Consider the following 22,171-nt stretch of genomic DNA (forward strand, 5'->3'; position numbering starts at 1 on the left):
ACAGATTACAATCTGTATCTTTAGATTGTAATCTAACGATTTTTGTAATCTTAAGGCGCCATATATATTGTTTGTAGATTAGGAACAAATATGTTAAGTGTTTCGGAAATTCAAACATGGTTTCGATCAAGCATTTACATTTCGTACCGGGGCAATTTAGATTAATAATCTGGAATCGAATTCGGACCCTCTTTTATGAGTGATTTCACTCGTAAATCTCTATTCATTACTTCCCTTTGATTTAGTGCTGAGAGCTCTTGACGTTAATGTTTCAGAGTACTGGTGCGTTGGATAAGAAAGGAAAATTGTAAAAGATCAGTATATTCTGAATTAAGGGTTCTGTAAAGCTGCGTCTTCATTAAAACGATCGGCAAATCGGCAAGTGGTAGTGCCACACTGCATACCTCTCGGTTGCAGTCGAATGGGCCGGCACGCCCGGGGAAGTACCACTCTCTCACTTAAAATCGGCGTGAAGTGGTAGCTATGCTACCGCGTTTCGTCCGGTAAGTGAGAGTTCCGGAGGCCCGATCCCTCTCCCCCCAAAACATGGTTGTGCAGAATTTGGTGACATTACCCCAGGAGGGTACCATCAGCGACTGCGATGGAGAATCCCTCTCTGGGCATCCATGCTCAGGACGTACACCGCCTGAGCAGGGATGCCCAGGCTGCCCTCCGAATTCTGGGGGGGGCAATTTTGCGCTCGCCACTGTTCGGGGCAAGCGGAGCAGGCATCATAAGGCAACCCCTACCACACTCGCTGTGGACTTCTGCAACATAAGGGGACTCAACTCCAACTTGAATGCCGTTCACTTTCACCTTGAGACGGCGAAGCCGGCCTTGCTCTTTCTTACCGAGACCCAGATATCTTCTCCTGCCGATACGTCTTTTCTCTCTTACCCCGGGTACAAATTGGAGCATACTTTTGTGCCACGAGCTGGGGTGTGCGTTTACGTCAGAGATGATATCTGCTCTCGACGCCTCGGCAGCCTTGAAGGGCAGGACCTATCAATTATCTGGCTGCGCGTAGACTGCGACGACCATCCGCGAATCTACGCGTGCCTTTATAGGTCCCATAGCGGTAATGCCGAAACCGACCGACTGGTTGAGCACGTCCAATTGGCTACAGATTCCGTGCTGCAGCAGACTCCATCCGCAGAGATCATTATTCTGGGCGATTTCAATGCTCATCATACAGAGTGGCTTGGATCACGCACCACTGATCATGCGGGTAGATCTGTTCTCGACTTCGCTTTGGCTTATGATTTGACACAACTGGTCACCTCGCCAACGCGAATACCGGACGTGGAGGATCATACACCTTCCCTGTTGGACCTTCTGCTGACTTCGCATCCGGACGGCTATAAGATTGTCGTCGATCCCCCTCTGGGCTCGTCGGACCACTGTCTCGTCCGGAGTACAGTGCCAGTTGCACGGTACTCACGACCTCGTTTCGCGGGCTGTCGTCGCGTGTGGCACTACAAGTCAGCAGATTGGGATGGGATGCGGTCCTTCTTTGCATCTTACCCATGGGGGCGAGTTTGTTTCTCGATGGATGATCCGAGCGTTGTTGCTGACTCTGTCGCCGATGTGGTGCTTCAGGGTATGGAACTTTTCATTCCATATTCTGCGGTGCCCATTGGTGGCAAGTCCCAGCCCTGGTTTGGTCGCCTCTGTAAGACGGCTTCACGCCGAAAATGGGAACGCTACCAAGACTGGGCTAACGCATCGGCGTCTCGTGATACAAACACCAGCACATTCAGAAAGGAATATAACTCTGCCTCCAGGTCCTTCAAAAACGTGATAGCTGAGGCGAAGTCGAAGTACATTGGCAGAATTGGCGAGAGACTGGTGCGCTTCCCATCAGGAACACGTGCGTTCTGGTCTCTCGCTAAGGCTGTCCTAGGGAATTTCTGTCAGCCTTCTTTTCCGTCTTTGCACAGGGACGGTGAGTCATTGACCCATACCGCGAAGGAGAAGGCCGATCTTTTAGGGTCTCTCTTCGCGTCGAACTCGGCTCTGGATGACCAAGGAAAGTCACCTCCATCAATCCCGCGATGTGATACGACGATGCCGGAGGTTAAATTTCGGCAAAGTGCAGTTCGGAAAGCACTTCTTTCCTTGGACATTCACAAGTCGAGTGGACCCGATGGCATCCCTCCAATCGTGCTACGGACATGTGCTCCCGAGTTGGCACCGGTCTTAACGCGTCTTTTCCGGCAATCCTACGCATTAGGCGTCGTCCCGAACTCCTGGAAGACTGCTTTGGTGCATCCGATCCCTAAAAAAGGCAACCGCTCAGATCCGTCCAATTATAGGCCTATAGCCATCACCTCCTTGCTCTCCAAGATAATGGAGTCCCTTATTAACTGCCAGCTCCTGCGGTACCTAGAGGAGAATCAGCTGATTAGTGACCGCCAGTACGGTTTCCGTCGGGGTCGCTCAGCCGGTGATCTTCTAGTTTACCTTACTCACAGGTGGGCTGAAGCAGTTGAGAGCAAGGGGGAGGCATTAGCAGCCAGCTTGGACATAGCGAAGGCCTTCGATCGCGTATGGCACAAAGCGCTTCTTTCGAAGCTTCCTTCTTATGGGCTTCCCGGGAAATTATGCAATTGGATTACTAGCTTTTTGGCAGATCGGAGCATCAAGGTCGTTGTCGACGGTGCATGCTCTGACTTAAAATTCGTCAATGCTGGTGTTCCACAAGGCTGCGTCCTATCACCCACTCTGTTTCTTCTGCATATCAATGATTTGTTGCAAATCGGGAACATTCATTGCTATGCAGACGACAGTACCATTGACACCTTATACACCGGCCGCGCTAATATTTCTCGGGAAAACGTCGAAGAAAACCGGAACAAACTTGTGTCTGAAATCGAGTCTTCGTTAAACGAAGTCTCGAACTGGGGCCGGCTAAATTTAGTCCATTTCAACCCCAAAAAGACGCAAGTTTGCGCGTTAACCGCTAAAAAAACACCATTTGTCGTATCTCCACGATTTGAGAACATCCCGATAGCCGCTACAGGTAGTATCGGAATACTTGGCGTTGATATTTCGAGCCTCGTTCAGTTCCGCGGTCAATTGGAAAGCAAAGCCAAATTGGCTTCAAAGAAGCTCGGTGTGCTCAGCAAGGCGAGACAGTACTTCACGTCGGCCCATCGCCTAAAACTTTACAAGGCGCAAATTCGGCCTCACATGGAGTACTGCTCTCACCTCTGGGCGGGTGCTCCCCAGTACCAGCTCCTTCCATTTGACCGCATCCAACGTAGAGCGGCTCGAATTATCGACGATCAAGCCCTTTCCGATCTCCTTGATCCTTTGGCTTTGCGTAGAGATGTTGGATCACTCTGCATCTTCTACCGAATTTTTCACGGGGAATGTTCCGAGGAATTGTTCGGATTAATCCCGGCTGCTGAATTTCACCTTCGGACATCTCGTCAAAATTCTAAGTTTCACCCGCACCATCTTGATGTCCGAAAATCCACAACAGCGCGATTTCTTAGACATTTTCTGCCTCGCACAACCACTCTGTGGAACCAGCTGTCGCCGGCGGTTTTTCCGAACCGATACGACATGGGAACCTTCAAGAAAAGAGCCTACTCCTTTCTCAAAGGCCGGCAACGCACCTGCAAGCCCCCTGGTGTTGCAGATGTCCATGGGCGGTGGTAGTCACTTTCCATCAGGTGAGCCTCCTGCTCGTTTGCCACCTATTCCATAAAAAAAAAAAAAAAAAAAAAAAAAACGAATATGACGCTGTTTATGTTTTTACGCGACGCGTTTGTGATAAAGATATCTGTAATCTTTATGTTTATAAATAGGTACAACTAGCGAAGCCCTCCAGCTTTACACGGATTCAATTTTTTAATAAAGAAAGTGAGATGTGCATCTGGCATGAAAATATGATTTATTACAATACAAATTACTTTATAAGGTTAATGTGTCATGTAATTTTATTGTGGAATATACATTAAAATGTATTCACAGTTTATCGAAATTGATATTATTATTACTACCAAGGTCAACCTTTTAATTGTATAGCTAGTTATCTAACCGTTTTGCAACGAGCAATTTGTTTCGATGCAAGACCGAATAATGATTATGATAAGTTCTCTTGGTTATCATGTATTTGCTAAGATTAAGCCAGCATCGTGAGAGGAAAACATATTCTTGAATTGCACTCCTTCTTACGCTAAAATATTTCCAAATAATATATACAAACTTTTCTCGATCCTTTTTCTATCAGTGAAAACTGTAGTAATATTTCTTAAGTGACTTAAAAAACGTAAGTGACAAATAATATCTCGGCTTAAACTACTAAACTATATTAGGTACTTGACCAAAAAATATAGAGTGATTTAATTTATACTGATTTTTATGACTAATTGCACCAATAGGTCAAGATAAATGTGCCATGAATATTTTTTCAGTAGTATTTTCAGAAAAAAACAAGTGAATTAAGATAGTATATCGCGTAGATACCAAACTGCATCCAGATTAATATTTACACTATGACCCCGGGGCATTGATATTCGTGAACCAGACCACGGCGGATGATGAAGGCGCCTTACAAATGCATGTTCCAAATATGTAGAGTTCTAATTTTAAAAACGTGAGATTTTTTAGAATCGTAACCATCTTAGTTTGAACCTTTTGATTCCTGTGAGGATGTTCCATTTTTTTCAAATCTTTTTACTGTTTTTGAAAAACGAAGCCAGCACCTACGTATTTAGATGATATTATTTTATATATACAACGAATATTAATATGACCTTATAGTATTGTTATAGATTACCATCTCATATTTGACTGGTAGTGACTTCGAAGGCTACATATTATGCGGTGTTAAGGTTATACCCGATGAGTCAATAAAAGTGTTAGTTTTGTCTTTAGTACTTCGGAAATTGAAAACGTCCCGTTTCTCGGGTATGAATACATTGTATTTCGAGTTGTCGCTCTTTCTGGTCGTGTCGGTTTGCTGTTTCATTGGATTATACGTGTTAGCAAGTATAGAATACACTTGTATACACACACACACACACATTTGCGCTGAGTTATATTTAGCACAGTGGCCGAAATCGATCAAAATAAAAATCTAAAAGATGATGACAATATAAAAAGGTGACTTCATTCACAAAAAAATATTTCAGAAATCGATAATAATAAAAATCTAAAAGATGATGAAAATATAAAAAGGTGACTTCATTCACAAAAAAAAATATTTCTTCATTTTTATATTGCCAAAATTTACCTGATGACCTCATCTTGTAAACTCGAGTCACTGAAGCAGGTAATCTGGTAAAATTTTGTCTTAAATTATTTTAGAATTTAATAACTGCGGGAGTTCATTAAAATCTCATTGAGTGCACTTTCAAGACTCGAGATGAACTTTGTGAAGCCGGCCAGATAATAATTAATCTATATTTTATATTGTAATCTATACCAATCTATACTATCTATCTACTATCTATGTGTATCTATCTATCTCTTCTATACTATAATATTATATATGTGTAAGTAACTCTGTTTGTCTGAAGTTCTTTCAAAGCCAAACCAATGAACCGAATTTGACATAATTTGCTATGAAGCAAACTTGAACTTCTAGAAATGACATAGACTACTTTTTTTGTCAATACAACCAACGCGAGCGAAGCCGCATGCGAGAACAAATTTCATCAAATACGGTTCAGCGGTTTGGTCGTGACAGACAGATTTACTGTCACATTTATAATAATAATATAAATATATATTTAAATTAGTCGAAATCGTATAAACTCTTACAGACTCATTTTAATCGTCATTTTACGAGTCAAATTAATAAATCTACTATCGGTCACTAGGGACTCAGTTTGTTAACGTGAAACACGATTTATTTTCCTAGATCTGTTTGGTTTAGAGTATTTTGATTCTGAATTATCAATAAATAAGTGATTTGAGGTTGAATAAAAAATATATTTTTTTCCAATTGTTAGCGAAATTAAAATGGTTATTATTTTTGTCAAGTAAAATAAATAACAAAGCTGTAGAAGTCCAAAATACTGATGTAATTCTAAGTAAACACTATTTTTATTTTTATGTAATAGGTAGGTGGTCGTTTAAACGAGCCCCAATGGGTGTAAGTGGTTACCATCACAACGGACATTGGCGCTGCACGAAATATAAACCATTCCTAACATCATGTCAATGCGCCAGCAACCTTGGGTAATAAGATGTTAAGCCCTTTGTGCCTATAGTTATACTGGCTCTTTCATAACTCAAATCAGACCACACCAATATTAAGTATAGAATTTGATAATTATGCTGATAAGTGCGTGGTATCTACCTAGGCGGGCTTGCACTAAGCCCTACCACCAAGTTATAATTTATAGTACTAATTTACATTACATAATTGAATTTTAACATAAAGCAATCTCGTATTTAGCCTTAAATTGTTGTATAAATAACACTGGATCAGCGAGCTCAGGTAGTGCCAATCTCAGGCAAGTTTCGATTCAATTTCGCAAAAAAAATATTTTTATATGAAGAACAGTTGGTGCGGAATATAAATAACGCAAGTGAATTAAATTATTCTACAAACGCAAATGATTAAATGGACTGATGGTAAATGGTCACCTTTTACTAGAAATATGGGCACTGGATGCTTTAATACTCAATCAATCTAAGAATGTATTTTAATTCCACCTTAAGTACCTATATTTTGATTTAGATTTAATCCATTTAAGGATAAGATTTTGAGCTTATTCCACGCTGTTCCAAGGTAGATTGGTTGGGTATACATATGACAGAATATCATTAATAAAGACACATGAAGGTTCCTCGCGAACCTTACCCTCATTGCCGATTACAAGATGAACAATAACAACAACAACAACAGCCTGTCATTACCCATTTCTGGGCTAAGGCCTCCTCTCCCTTTGAGGAGAAGGTTTGGAACATATTCCACCACGCTGTTCCAATGCGGGTTGGTGGAATACACATGTGGCAGAATTTCAATGAAATCCGACACATACAGGTTTCCTCACGATGTTTTCCTTCACCACTGAGCACGAGATAAATTGTAAACACAAATTAAGCGGCGGTGCTTACCTGGGTTTGAACCCGCAATCATCGGTTAAGATGCACGCGTTCTTACAACTGGGCCATCTCGGCTCTTAGAAGATGAACTATAAACACAATTTAAAACGGGGTTGAACTCGCAATATTCGGTAAAGTTGTACGCGTTCTAATAAATAAAAGTAATATGAGCCAACATCACATACATACTGTGATCCCAATGTAAGTAGCTAAAGCACTTGTGTTATAGGAAATCAGAAGTAACGACGGTAGCACAAACAGCCCATGAAAATATAGAAAACTAATGATAATCTACATCGACTCGGCCGGGAATCGAACCCCGGACCTCGGAGTGGCGTACCCATGAAAACCGGTGTACACACCAATCGTCCACGGTGCTTGTCAAATAAATATTAACTAGACAATCAAAAAAAATATCCGTCAATTAACTCACTGCTTTTCAGAATAGTTCATTTAAGGTTTTTTGTCATATGGGGGAAACGTGAAAAAAGGGTAATTTCTTATCACACATTTATTGTTCCACAAAGAGCAAACGCATAGCTTTTTAAGGTTCCGGTTTGAAGGATCAATAAACCACTAAAGTAAGCACAGTCGTAACAGACGTAACGACGAGGTTACAAGGATTAACTACAGATCCACAACAAAATGATACAAACTTAAAATCCGCTTACTGGCAACAAGGTCAATAAATGGTAAATGTAGCCGTATTGTATGTTTTTTTTATTGTATAGATTGGCGGACGAGCATATAGGCCACCTGATGGTAAGTGGTCACCATCACCCATGGACAATGACGCGGTAAGAAATATTAACTATTCCTTACATCGTCAATGTGCCATCAACCTTGGGAACTAAGATGTTATGTCCCTTGTGCCTGTAGTTACACTGGCTCACTCACCCTTCAAACCGGAACACAACAATACTGAGTACTGTTATTTGGCGAAAATGATGTATATATTCCACCAACCCGCATTGGAACAGCGTGGTGGAATATGTTCCAAACCTTCTCCTCGAAGGGAGAGGAGGCCTTTAGCCCAGCAGTGGGAATTTACAGGCTGTTGTTGTTGTTGTTGTTGTTGTTGTTTGTTGATGTATATATTGGCTATGTGTTTGTATTTATAAGAATTGATTATGTATACTATATTTTCCCTCCACGAAAAGACGGACAGGGTAGCTTGTAGGCGAGCTCGAAAATAAACAGGATGTGTTCTTCTTGGTCTGGATCACTGCTCAAAACACTCTTAAAATCAAACATATTGAAACGAAATGAGCGTTAGCAGTGATATACATATAATCAATAACAGGAACGTGCATATATTGGCCTATTACAGATAAGTCATTCCATACAAAATTTAATTAATGATAATGTGATAATGACTGGGCTACCTGGAGCCCATATCGATACAGCAAGAAATATTTACCATACCTTTGTTTTTGCGCCATGAACGGAATGGGGACTAAGATGTTATAAATAAATAAATATAAGACAACATAACATACATTACTCTGATCCCAATGTAAGTAGCTGAAGCACTTGTGTTATGGAAATCAGAAGTAACGACGGTACTACAAACACCCAGACCCAAGACAACATAGAAAACTAATCTACATTGACTCGGTCGAGAATCGAACCCGGGACCTCAGAGTGGCGTACCTATGAAAACCGGTGTACACACCACTCGACCATGGAGGTCGTCAAATGAAAGAATGTTATGTTCCTATTAATACAGGCAGTATTTGCAGTGGCCCACTCTATGTTAAAATTTTGTCTGTAACTATCTATACATATAAAAAAATGGGAATCTTGCATGATACCACTACACCAGCAGTGCAAAATCAAAAAATTGGAATGTATCTTTGCAATATTACTCCACTGCGTCCACTCAATATCACAAAACCTACCTAATATAGAATTATTAAGTCGTAGCAAAATCTGCGTACAGAACAGTACCTTAAGTTAAATTCAAATGCGCAAGAAATCGCGTGCACAGCTAGTAGTAAACTAATAATGAACGACTTGATCTTTGTATAAAGTGCGTAAAAGGTTAATTCAAAACTTATGTATAAATCACATCACTCCCAACCGCAAGGGTTGATGAAGAGGAGTGGAAAACAATAGAAGGCTTTTATAAGATCGCTATCGCTTGAATACATTAAATGGCTATTCTGCTCTAAAGCCAATTAATTCGTCTAGGGTTATGCATTTAATATATAATCAATATTTTCATTTAAATATTCTCCTCTAGTATCCTTCAGTTGGTTGAGATACTGCCATTTTTAGGGTTCCGTAGTCTACTAGGAACCCTTATAGTTTCGTCATGTCTGTCCGTCTGTCTGTCCTGGCTCGTTCTCCGCCGTTTTTGCACCGATAATCCAAAAATTAGTTTTTAAAATTAGAGATTGATAAATTGCAGGACTGACCATTGAATTTGGCACCTATTTTTGTGTAAAGCGCTCATCTTATGTTTACGGAACCCTTTCATGTGCGTGCCCGACCTGCTCTTGGCCGGTTTTTTTACAGTCAACAGTTGGAAGAGACACTGTTATTATTTTTCAAGGATTAAGTTTATTGTGACGTACACATATATAAAATATCTATACTATATGAGATTCATTCCAGAAGGATTTTCTATAACAAAACCATAAATAAACCAAAAACAACCAAATGGCTTCAAAATTTATATATCCATTACCATTAAAATAATCTTTCAATTATTTATGTCAATTACTATATATGAATCGTCTGCAACATCTTGAAGTAATACTGAGAAAATGTCTTTATCCTGACGCGAGTTGAGTATTTATTTTACAATATTCAGGTTATTTAGAAAACTTCCACGTAGGGTACTTCTAGAAACTGGGAACAAGTTTGTATTAAGTCGAACCGACAATCGTCTCGTCAAATTTTGGTACTTAATGTGATACTTAGTATTATGCACCAATTTTTTTCGAATCAAAACAAACTCTATATAAGACTTATAAATGGTAAGGCTATACAAAAGATGACCGCGTGGAATGTTCGTAAGAATATTGGCAGTATTTTCCTTCAAATCGCAATTTCAATCTTTTACGCAAAATAATGAACCAGATTTTCTGGTAACAGTGGACGCAATAAGACTAGGTGCTATAAATTTAATAAAGGTATTTACATAACTAATACATATTACTAATAAAATAATTCTATTCACAAGAGTGGGATACGATGAAACGACCGTATCCATTTATTTAATCAATTTTAAGGAGCATGGTCGCAATTGTTCAAAAACAGAGATTACTTCTTGTATTGCTACTGCTTCGCTGACCACTTGATTAAAAATGTCGCATCTTTATAATTGCTAAATGTCGCTAAAAAAGTAATCCGATCAGAAAATTGTTAGATAAACTTGAAATTTGGCTATTTATTGGTCCAGCGATCCAGATATAACTGCACAAAAAGTTACCGAATGCTTTGCCACGTTCGAACTATCGATTTGAATATTATAAACATAGAGTTTACTGCATTATCAATAAAACTATATAGTCTAGAAAGTAAAAGCCGACAATCTGCGCACATTAATATCGGTCCCCTTTAATGTAAACTGGATTCTAGAAATGAAAATTCGTGGTGCATATTTGCAACTATTGAAATATATGTTAAAATTTTCTAAAATATCTGTATAAATGCAAACATCCGAATTTCCTGTTTACTCCTGCGTACATAAGAGCAAATTTACGTTGCACATAATTATTAAAATATAACTTGCGGTGGTATTTACGTGGAGTACATGGTTAAGTATTTACGAAAGATAAGTTAGGATTGTGCATTGCAATAGTTGCCTTCCTAGAAAAGCTCCGAGAATTTTTGCCGTTAATGTTACTTGTGTAAAGGTTGATTTTCCGGGGGTCGTAGCGTGATTTGATGTAGTTAAGAATCTCAATAAAGGGTTTTTTTATGATATAGGTAGGACGGCAAATAGGCCCCCTGGTGTTAAGTGATCAACACCATAACAACGGTGCTTTAAGAAATATTAACTATTAACGACCCGCCGCGGATTTGCACGGTCGCAATACTTATACTAAATATATACAGAATGTCTTACGATTTTCACAGTTTTTCATTCATGCTCTACTATATTGTGCATGTATTTTATATGTAAACAACCGCTTCAAAATCGGTTGTGAATGTTTAAAGATTTAAGCAAAGATTGGGACAGACGTGATTCCTTGCATCGCCAATTCACCAACCTTGGAAACTAATCTGTTATGTCCCTTGTGCCTGTGTTGCTTATATCAGAACATAATATTAAATATTACTGTCCGGTGGTAGAATATCTGATGAGATAGGTTCTTCCCTGATGGGTTGAACTATTTGTGAAGTAACTAAGGATTATCTTACGTTTATCAAATTACTCAATCAAGAGATTTATTGCGTTCCTACAGTGAGGAAACCAGTCTTAATTTTAACACAATATAATAAAATGCTGCATTGTTATTATATTCGACCAGCTTTTAAAAATAATTTAGGTTTGAATTTAGAATATACATATCACCACATTTAATATCACTAAAAGATATAACAACATTGTGTATGAAATTGACACCACTGAATAACAAAATAGTATTTTTACATTGAAAAATATTTTATTTAAATCTAAGTCTTACTTACAAAATGTCATATAAAGGCTGGTAAACATCTAGTAAAGCGAAGTGATAAGTGTGCTTCCGCAAGTGTTGGTAAGCCTTATCGATTGTGAGCTAGTATTCTCGTGAGAGCGAGCGCGCGTTAATATTATAATATCATAACTTGAGGTTACATAAAGTACATGTCACGCAGACTTGTCCCAACGCGCTACTTTTAACGCTATTTAATTTATTGTAGCCAATTTAACTGGACCGCTTCGATGAGCGTAATAAATAACTTACTGATTATTTCGTTAATTTGGGAATAGTAATGTATATGAAATCTCAAAAATATTTTATAAATTTAACGGAAGATTTGTTAAGATTTATTTTAAGTTAACATTATATTTTATTTAAAGTTAAATTAAAGACACAAATTTAAATTATATAAATAAGTAAAATTAGGCGGCTTAAAAGTAGCAAATAATATGTCGATGCAAATTATAAAAAAATAAATAAAAAGACACTGGTTTGACTTTAAAAGAAACAAAATTGGCCAACAGATGGCGTTACTGTTCGCACTCGTGTCAATAAGGACAGTTCTCTATAGATAAGCGTTGAAAGATCTTTCAACTTCTTTGCATATAATACTGACACAGAAATTACAATAACAAAAATATCTTTCAACTTCTTTACAATAATGACACAGAAATTACAATAAAAAAATGAGGACGAGTTGTTAAAGGGCTTTTATTTTAAAGTCAGCAAATATCAATAACACATCGTAAACTGTACATCGTACATGTTACTTTTTTTATTTTAATACAGTGGAACCCCGATTATCCGAATGAATTGGGACTGGGATCGTTTCGGATTATCGGACATAGACTCCGAATAAAGAAAAACTAATTATCATGCATAGAATAAACTTTATTAAGTTTGACAAACACAGTTCAGAGTAAGTTGCAATACCATCAGGCTTTAACACAAAGTATAAAAAAATACTTAGTTTAAATTTTTTTAATATGCTCAGGACCGATTCGGATAATCGGCGTTCTAATGTAAAAAAACAAATCTACTGTACTTACATTAAAATTTTTAGGTTATCATTAAAGGTTTTCACAAATCGTAATTAAAACTAAAATTTTAATTCTTTACAGGCATAATCAACAAGACGAATATAATGCCGACGCCAGATCTTTGCGTTATCAACAACAGACTCTTCTGGGTGTTCGGATCTTTGGTCGCGTTCTACATTCCCATGCTGATGATGGTGGTGTCATTTGCGCTGACCGTTCAGCTGTTGAAACGGCAGGCGAGGTTGGCAGCGACGCCTGTACCGGGAGGTATGCAAAGAAGGTAATATATCAATGTACCATTTAAATGTCGAACGAGATTTTTATTTATTAAACTTTCTGGCTTACATAACCATTCACGTGGGCTTTGTAAATGTCCGTCTGGGTAGGTACTATTCACTCATAATATATTCTATCGCTAATCAAAATATGTTGAATATTAATTAATACACACACATATATTCATCTTATTATCTTATTTTTCATAAAAAATCCTGGCGCTCTATGCAACGGTAATCCTTAGAAAAGACTGCCCAACAAAGTAAAACACATTAAAATATAAGTATCATAGAATATTCTTGATTTTTCGGACAGGGAAGGCGATCCACCTGGTGGTAAGTCATTACTGCCCATAGACATTAGTGCTGTAGGAAATATTAACCGTCATATCAATACGCACCAATCTAGGAAACTGAGAAGTAATGTCTCTTGTGCCTGTAATAACACTGGCCCACTTACCCTTTAAATCAAATGATCATGATGTAAATTAAAAAAAAGTAAAGTAACAGCTCGTAAATTTTCCACTGCTGGGATAAGGCCTCCTCTTCCATTAAGTAGAGGGTTTGGAACATATTCCACCACGCTGTTCCAATGCGGGTTGGTGGAATGCACATGTGGCAGAATTTCGATGAATTTAGATACATGCAGGTTTCCTCACGATGTTTTCCTTCACCGCCGAACATGAAATGAATTTTAAACACAAATTAAGCACATACATATATATGGTGTTGCTTACCTGGGTGTTGAACCCGAATCATCCGTTAAGATGCACGTGTTCTAACCACTGGGGCATCTCAGCTCATGTGTACTAAAACAAAAAAGCGACCTATTTTAATATAATCACAGGTATCTTAAAATGAATAATTATAGTACTAAATCCATAGGAAGTCATATTATTTAGGCAGTAAGTAAAAAAATAATATGAATAAAAAAGCCAATTTAAAATGAACCTCGGAAAAGGTTTAATTAATGCCTTAATTAACTAATTCAGACGTGACAAGAACTCTTTAAAATGTTTTATTATTCATAAAAGCATACATATTCAGAATGTCAACATTTACACATTTCAAAGCTTAACAAGTACGTTCGTCCAGCTTTTTGAGTAATAGCTTTCATTTTGGAATCGTTGAGAACTTTAGAATGTTTCTGTTGTAATGCAGATTTTCTGAACCCGTTTCTCGTGTCACTGCTTTACTTAGTAAATGTCATTCGGCAAACTCCACTTTGGAATAAGACAGACTATCTAACTCTGGCAATTCGTAGTTTTTCTTTAGTGAATGTGTTTTGAGTTATGATCAAAGAATTTGGTAATATTTTTGTGGTCTATTAAAGTTCCTGTTATTACGCGCCCGTAAATGTTCCACTCCTGAGTTAGGTTAGAGCTTTTTCAGAACGCTGCCTCGAACTGGTGTATATATCTGCGGTAAATTTCATCTAATGCATGTTTCCTGGCTTTATTTTTCTTAATGGCAGAGTTTGAGTTGGGAAACTCGATAGTGTTGTCCCGTGGGAATATATATCTATTTTTGTCACTAGGCCATCTAGCTCAACGCAATGCTTTTTTATAAGAGTTGTGTTTTAATGCGAATACATTAGTTATTATCATAGGTAAGTAAATGGCGAAATTGACATATGTATACAACTTTTTAGTTCGCGTTGTTGACATCGTATTATTATTGCTTATTGGTGCCAGTGGATGATTCCTTACCGTCTTGTTCAGTGTTGTGCTATCGTTGCGATACAAATTTAATAAATTTGGAATACTCTTGACAAATTTAAGCAGTAATTTAATTTGTGTGTGCATGTTTTTAATAAGTTTCAATTTTTATTATGAAACATGTATTTTTTTCAATCAATCTCACTCTTGAAATATTGTAAACACTAAAATTATTAAAATGTTAATTTTTTATAGTCAATTTTCTTCATAGTCGGTCTATGATATATAAATATAATTATAATGCAGCACAATTAGGTCCAAGTGGAATATAACATACATTGTATTGTATTTTTAAATCATAATTAGTCTGTGTTATGTTTGTAAAAACATATTGCAAACAAAAACAGTAACGTTGCTTTAATATTTAAGAACTATGCAGAAGAATTTCTAGCACAATATTTTCCGATAAATTTATGATGGATCGATGTATTGACCGAACGAATATTCACAGATGTGACTTGTCACGTTTAACCAATTATCCGAGACCTTCTTTACATTCAACTTTATATTTTGCTGGCTATTTCCCGCCGCTCCATTGATTCCTTTAAATTTTCAATACTTATCATTATTTATATAATTAATATATACAATACTGCTTCGATGACAAAACAAATTAAGATCGTTTTAATCAAATTAAAATATACTATATTCAAGCTTTTACAAGCGTTTCTCACTGTCAAAATCAAAATCAAAATAAACTTTATTCAAGTGGGCTTTACAAGCACTTTTGAATCGTCATTTAACAATTAAGTGAAGCTACCACCGGTTCGGAAAGTAGATTCTACAGAGAAGAACCGGCAAGAAACTCAGTAGTTACTCTTTTTCAACATTTAAAATTTAACAAAATATGTAAAGTGAAGTTATCATAATGAGGTAACAAAAAGATAGACACAGTGACTTTCAAATTTATAAGTCTTTTGATTGGTCCTTGTCAACCGTTTTAGATAGAGCTCAGATAACCTGAAAGTTAGAAATTGTGAATCTCAATTAAGCCTGGTCAAGTGTCACCGAGTTTTTATGAGCTTCACATGTTTTTCTATTTCAACGCTGCAGTAAATGAACACTCATACTGTGTAAAATGAAATTTTGCCACTTGTTCCAGCGTGATGCAACGCAGTGAAATAAGCTCGAAATAATATTTTTAGGTAGTAAATTTCAGGGGCTTTAACTAACTTTAAATCGGAAGAAAAGTTTTATCCTGTACAATATGTCGCGTCAAAATATGTTTATAACATTGCATTGTTAAATATGTATAGTATGTCGTACTATAGAACTTGGATGTAGCATCGGTAAATTTAATATACCGATAACTGTCGATTTATACAACCACTGGAAATAGCTCCCTATCGCGCCATTCGACGCTATTCGTTGCTATAAATTCTCGCGTCAGTTCAACCCGAGACAGCAAGTGCATGTAAATCATCACGTCAAATTAACGAAATAATTAGGCCATATGATATTACAAGTTATTATGTTTGTGTAAAGATCATATTTGCATAAGAAATGAATATTGATAATTTGGGATAGCGTAGTTAATTCGGATGTGATCGGTTTTACGAATTTTGTCGATGCTACATCTAAGTTGTGTCGTTCTATACGATGATTTAATATCGTTAACATACTATGATTAAATTTACTACCGGTACCGTACAGTACAGTACAGTAACCTTTCCAACCAAAAAAACAACAATACAGAGTATTGGTTGGCGGTAGAATAAGACCAGCTGGCATAAAGCATAAATAATACTCACTCCATGTGTTCAGAATGAATTAGATCTTTTGAAATAAGTATTGTCATACTTGCCTAAAATAAGTTTTCTAAATTTGCGAGTCCGCATATACTTCTAGCATCATCTAATACATATTGTAGCAGAGCGGTAAAAGTTCCAAACCATCTTATCAAGAGACCTTTTCTCGGTGGAGTGTTACCGTACCTGTCAATATTGTATCACAAAATTTATGCTATTTGATATAATTGATTTTTTTTAAGACAGACATTCAAATTGAACAACACTATCAAATCTAGAGCAACTATTCTAGTTCGTTGTTTTACGATGCATAAAATTGAATTGGCATGCACCATTAGAGCGATTCGTTTTAAGCGGAAGGCATTTCTCATTTCAGATTTCCATTTACGTAAATTTCAACAAATCCACGAAATAAAGCTTGAACTAAACTAAAGCTGAAATAATACGTTGTTTTAGTTATTAAACTCTCATGTACTCATCCGGTTCTTTGTAAAACGCAAGTTATAGGGAACAAACGCACTGACGCTATCAAACGAAGCAGGAACACCTTTGATGCTGAATGCTTTGTATTATATGTATATAGCTTTAGATAAAGTCAGCTGTGACTCGTGAGACGTAAAGACTGTGAAGTTTATTTGTTGTCGCGTGTAATTTATTATTCCTCTGACTTTTATCTGACTTGTGACGTTTTAAGATTAAATTTAGCCAAGGTTTTAAAAACGAGAAACGACACTACCAGTTTTCACGTTCATAATTCGTATCGTGTTCGTTGCTTAAAAGAAATCTTAATTGTTTTTATGTGTGAGTTTATTAATATTAAATTTATAATAAAATTTACACACACAAAAGTATTAAAATAATACATATTAACTCAGCCATCCGTTTGAGCTGCTCTAATAAATTTTTGTTAATACACATATGGCAGATTTTCATCTAATACATCCAGGTTTCATGAAAAATAACACCTGATGTTAAGTGATCACGATAACTTAGAAATTGTCGATAATATATTAACAATTCCTCTCATTCTAAATATTGGTAACTACGATGTTATGTTCCTTGTGCCTGTAGTTACACTAGCTCACTGACCCTTCAAACTAGAACACAATAATACTGAGGATTGCTGTTTTACGAAAGAATATCTAGTATGTTAGTGGTACCTCCCCAGATGGGTTTGCACATAGTTTTACTCCCAAGAAAAAATGTTATAAAACGGGTCAAAAAATTGGATATTAAATTTAATCAAATACATGACTGAAGTTTACGGAATCAGTTGATCCATTTATCCCTCGTTTTAAAAAATGACGATAAAAACAATTCAATTCCATAATTCGACGTTCTCTTTTCTGCGGATAACAAATGTTAATGCGACGTTTTATATGACAGCTGAGACTGAAAGTAACTCCTGAATATTGTACACAAAAAGAGAAGCCATTTTTTTCGTTGACCAAAACAATTTAATAAAAATTTGTCTGGTGTGATTTTGCTCCACAGCTCTGAATATTTATATTCTATATTCGGTATTCAAATTCAAAATTAAAATATACGTCAATGATTATATACATATGAAATGATTATGAGATGATATGAGATTCTTTTTCCTCAAGAAATGTTAGACGACGACGACGACGACAAACCGTTTCAATAGAGTTTTTCTTTTAAACAACTATGACTTCACTTGATGTGACATTCACAAAGATGTGAATTATATGGAGTTCTAAAAAAAGTTTGACCTTTGTTTCTTACTTACATACTTTACTACTTTCTCGTCTGTAAAATACTTACTCTACCATAACCAGAACGTATTGACCGGAATATTATCAATGTAGTGATTTAAACATTTCATTCGTTTCAAAACCAAACTCCTATGATAAAATATGACGAAGGGAGGTTGAAGACATTTGAAATCAAATAACTGTTAAAGTGGAAATGGTAGCTGAGAGCAAGTTTCAAAAACCAAAATCGGCAGACCAGCAATTCAATAATCATAGGACTTTGGTAACTTGGCTGGTGAACTGGAAGAGTGTATATAAATGTGAAGATTGTCGTGAGAGTTTAAAACATATCATATACCTTATCATCATTGTTATACACAGCTAGAAGCTACAACGTTAACATGATTTACTTGGTGGTAGGGCTTTGTGCAACACGCCTGGGTAGGTACCACCCACTCATCAGTTATTCTTCCGCCAAAACACAGTACTCAGTATTATTGTGTTCCGGTTTGAAGGGTGAGTGAGCCAGTCTAACTACAGGCACAAGGGACATAATATCTTAGTTCCCAAGGTAAGTGGCACATTGACGATTTAAGGAATAGTTAATATTTCTTATAGCGTCATTGTCTATGGGTAATGGTGACCATTCCATCACGTGGTCCATATAGTCGTCTGCCAACCTATACCATAAAAAAAATTATGATGATAATCGCACATACAAGAAAATCTTTAATTGACCTTGAACACTCCAAGTCCAAACATTCTTATTGACAGTTGGAAAATAAATGATACCGTATATTGAACTTTGGCAATGGCCCCTGATTAATGCCGGGAATTATTCAGTTTGCCCGATCAAGTCGTTTGGACCTTAGCCAGAATATATTAGAGACACGTAGAGTTAATCAGGCGGAATGGAAATCGTTACGTAAAATTGTACTTAGGCTTTCGAGATGTGCGAGGAAATAACAATAATAATAAAAACACGAACTATTTCGTTGATGAGATTATGGTGAGGTTTAATACGTTTTTCCACTGTGTTTGGTTAGAAGTATCCTTTATCCCGGTTGGTTATTAGCTAACTTGTAAGACTAGTTTTAACCTGATATTTGAAGCTCAGATTTTGGAAAAAAAAATGTGTAAATAGGGTATGATATAAATAATGTATGCGGATTTTTCTATCAATTTTTTTTCTAAGATTCCCACTTCAACCTCAAACCTCAAACAGTACATAAATTTGTTCAAAGTCACGTCAAGTCAAAGTTAAATATCTTTATTCAATATGGAAGTGTTACACTCGCTTATTGATAGCCAAAAATTTAGCACCGGTTTGAAAATTAACACCTCGAACTTGAGAAGAACCATCGAAAGAAGCCAGTTCGTCCTCGAATTAATGTCTTTCCGATGTCTTAATGTTGGTTATTGGTTTTCTATCAGATTAAGTTATTAGAGTGGACAAGAGTGTACTTGATCTAAGCTGTGGGCTCGTGAAACTCCGAAAACTCGGACAAGACAATACTTATTAATATTGTAACTAGCAGAAGCCGCATTGGTTTAAATTTTTAACTTATTGAGTTCTCATGGGGTTTATAATTAATCTCATGCTCAGCGTTCTTTCACGTATTCACGTATTCCTTTTAAAAATATTGAGAACCTGTATGTGATAGATGAAGCACCCTAATAGAATTAAATTTTAGAAAACCATTTTTACATATTCATCAGCTATTAGAAGTACTTTTCAAATAATCTTTTTAATATTTTTATTCTGTGTAATGGATCAAAGATTCAAAGGTGCAAAGATTCGTTTTACCACGCATTTAAAATGTAGCAAGCGTTGATATTTGTGGGTAACGATGCCAACTTACTGTTTGCAAGACCGCATACCAATATTAAAAAAAAAAAAAACTGCATTTGATCATCAGTTTTATTTACATTCATAACAATACTTTTACTTGGTGATAGGGTTTTGTGCAAGCCCGTCTGGGTAGGTACCATCCACTCATCAGTTGTTCTACCGCCAAATAACAGTACTCAGTATTGTTGTGTTCCGGTTTGAAGGTTGAGTGAGTGAGTGTAACTACAGGCACAAGGGACATAACATCTTCCCAAAGTTGGTGGCACATTGACGATGTGAGGAATAGTTAATATTTCTTACAGCTTCATTGTCTATGGGTGATGGTGACCACTTACCATCAGGTGGCCCAGACGCTCGTCCGCCAACCTATACCATAAAAAAAAACATTAATCTTAGTATTGCTTATTTATATGTTTGTGCAGAAAACGCAATAAAATACGATAGATTAAAGCTGCTTTGCGCAGCCTTGATTACTAGGACGCCTTTTTAAATCCTAGCTTACGTTGTTCGCAGAGAAAAAATACATTAAAAGGGAGAAAGACAGACTAAAACTGGTCGTTGTCGATTTAATTACTTTCTACAGTCATATTTGTTTCTATTATGTATGTAATGTCATCAGTCTCAGGTCGATATTTTACTTTTATTTTTAAATTATAATTTAGTCACTTTAAGCTGGTTCTCTTTAATAATAATAATAATAATAAGTTTATTTCGCTTAATAAATATTCAATTTACATTAGGGTGCTGAGAACTCCTAGTAAGTATAATAATACCTGTATCAGGAGTTCACGCTCTTCCATAACAGTTATAGTGATTAATTGAAATAAACCATAGAAAAAAAAAGAAATAAAAAGGTAAAAAAAAGTAAAACAAAACTGTATGTGTATCTGTATGGGTATGTGCTTGAGTGTGCGCGCGCGCGCGCGCGCGCGTGTGTGTGTGTGTGTGTGTGTGTGTGTGTGTGTGTGTGTGTGTGTTTGTGTGTATGTGAGAATTCGATATTAAACTTTTAGAAGTCTTTCTGATTCTTCGTAGGTTAATTTACTTAACCACGTGCTTACGGTTTTTTTACAGTTGTATACGTTTAGTTTATAAATTTTAAGAATTTTGTTGATTTGATTATATAAATGAGCGGATAGTTTAACATAGTGATGATTTGTAAAAGCTGTTTTCGTGATATAGGTGGTAGCGATAGCATAGTCTCTTCTTTTCCTAAATTGATTTTCGTTATAAGGTAATGTTTTGTGCATTTTTATTGTTGTCTGAAGAATGTATAATTTCCGAACGGATAATAAATTACTCATCATGTACAGATTGGCAGTTGGAAATTCTTTAGGTTTAAAATACATAACTTTTAATAGAAAGCGTTGAGCTCTTTCTAGTTCAATAAATTTACTTTTTAAAGCTTCACCCCATATAGGTATACAGTATGTTATTATCGACTGTACAAGAGCAATATATATTTTTTCCAAAAGATCGTTGGGAGCAACAAATCTCGATAATTTAAAAATCCAGACAAATTTACGGATTCTGTTTGCCAAGGTTTGTATATGGGTGTACCAAGATAGGTTTTGATCAATAGTTATGCCAAGATATTTTACATATGAAATTTTGTTGATAGATCTTTAATTCATGACTTTGTGTTTTGAAATGTTTAAAAAGAACATTATTTATTTAACATTAACATTTACATTCTGAATCGGTGGTGGCTTCACTTCATATAATTGTTAAATGACGATTCAAAATTCTTGTAAAAGGATATTTGAATAAAGTACATTTTCATTTTGATTTTTAATTTTGCTATATCGATTGTGTGTTAGTTAATTTACCTGCATATTTTTATATCTTGTGTTTCGTAAATTCAAATCGTTTATAAAAAATACATTGGTAAAAAAGGCGTATTACTCGATATAAGATTTTGTAGATGTTAAAAAAGCGTGGAATTAATACCTGTTGATTTCCACGCAGGATATATTAATTTAAATAATTGTATTAACTAACATGACTTTTTATTTTTAAACGTTGAAAAAGAGTAACTACTGACTTTCTAGCCGGTTCTTCTCGGTAGAATCTATTTTCCGAACCGGTAGCCTCACCTTCAAAAGTGCTTGTAATAGC

General features: G+C 36.3%; 1 protein-coding gene across 1 annotated transcript in view; it reads left to right on the top strand.

Moving 5' to 3' along the window:
- The window catches only part of LOC124537968 (5-hydroxytryptamine receptor 2B), an 83,557-nt gene that overhangs the window by 20,461 nt on the left and 40,925 nt on the right, over positions 1-22,171 (top strand). The window contains exon 4 of the mRNA XM_047114970.1: positions 12,827-13,025. Within this exon, the coding sequence (XP_046970926.1) occupies positions 12,827-13,025 (199 nt within the window). The remainder of the gene's footprint in view (positions 1-12,826; positions 13,026-22,171) is intronic.

This window comes from Vanessa cardui, chromosome 2, assembly GCF_905220365.1.
Source record: "Vanessa cardui chromosome 2, ilVanCard2.1, whole genome shotgun sequence".
Classification (NCBI taxonomy): Eukaryota; Metazoa; Arthropoda; class Insecta; order Lepidoptera; family Nymphalidae; genus Vanessa; species Vanessa cardui.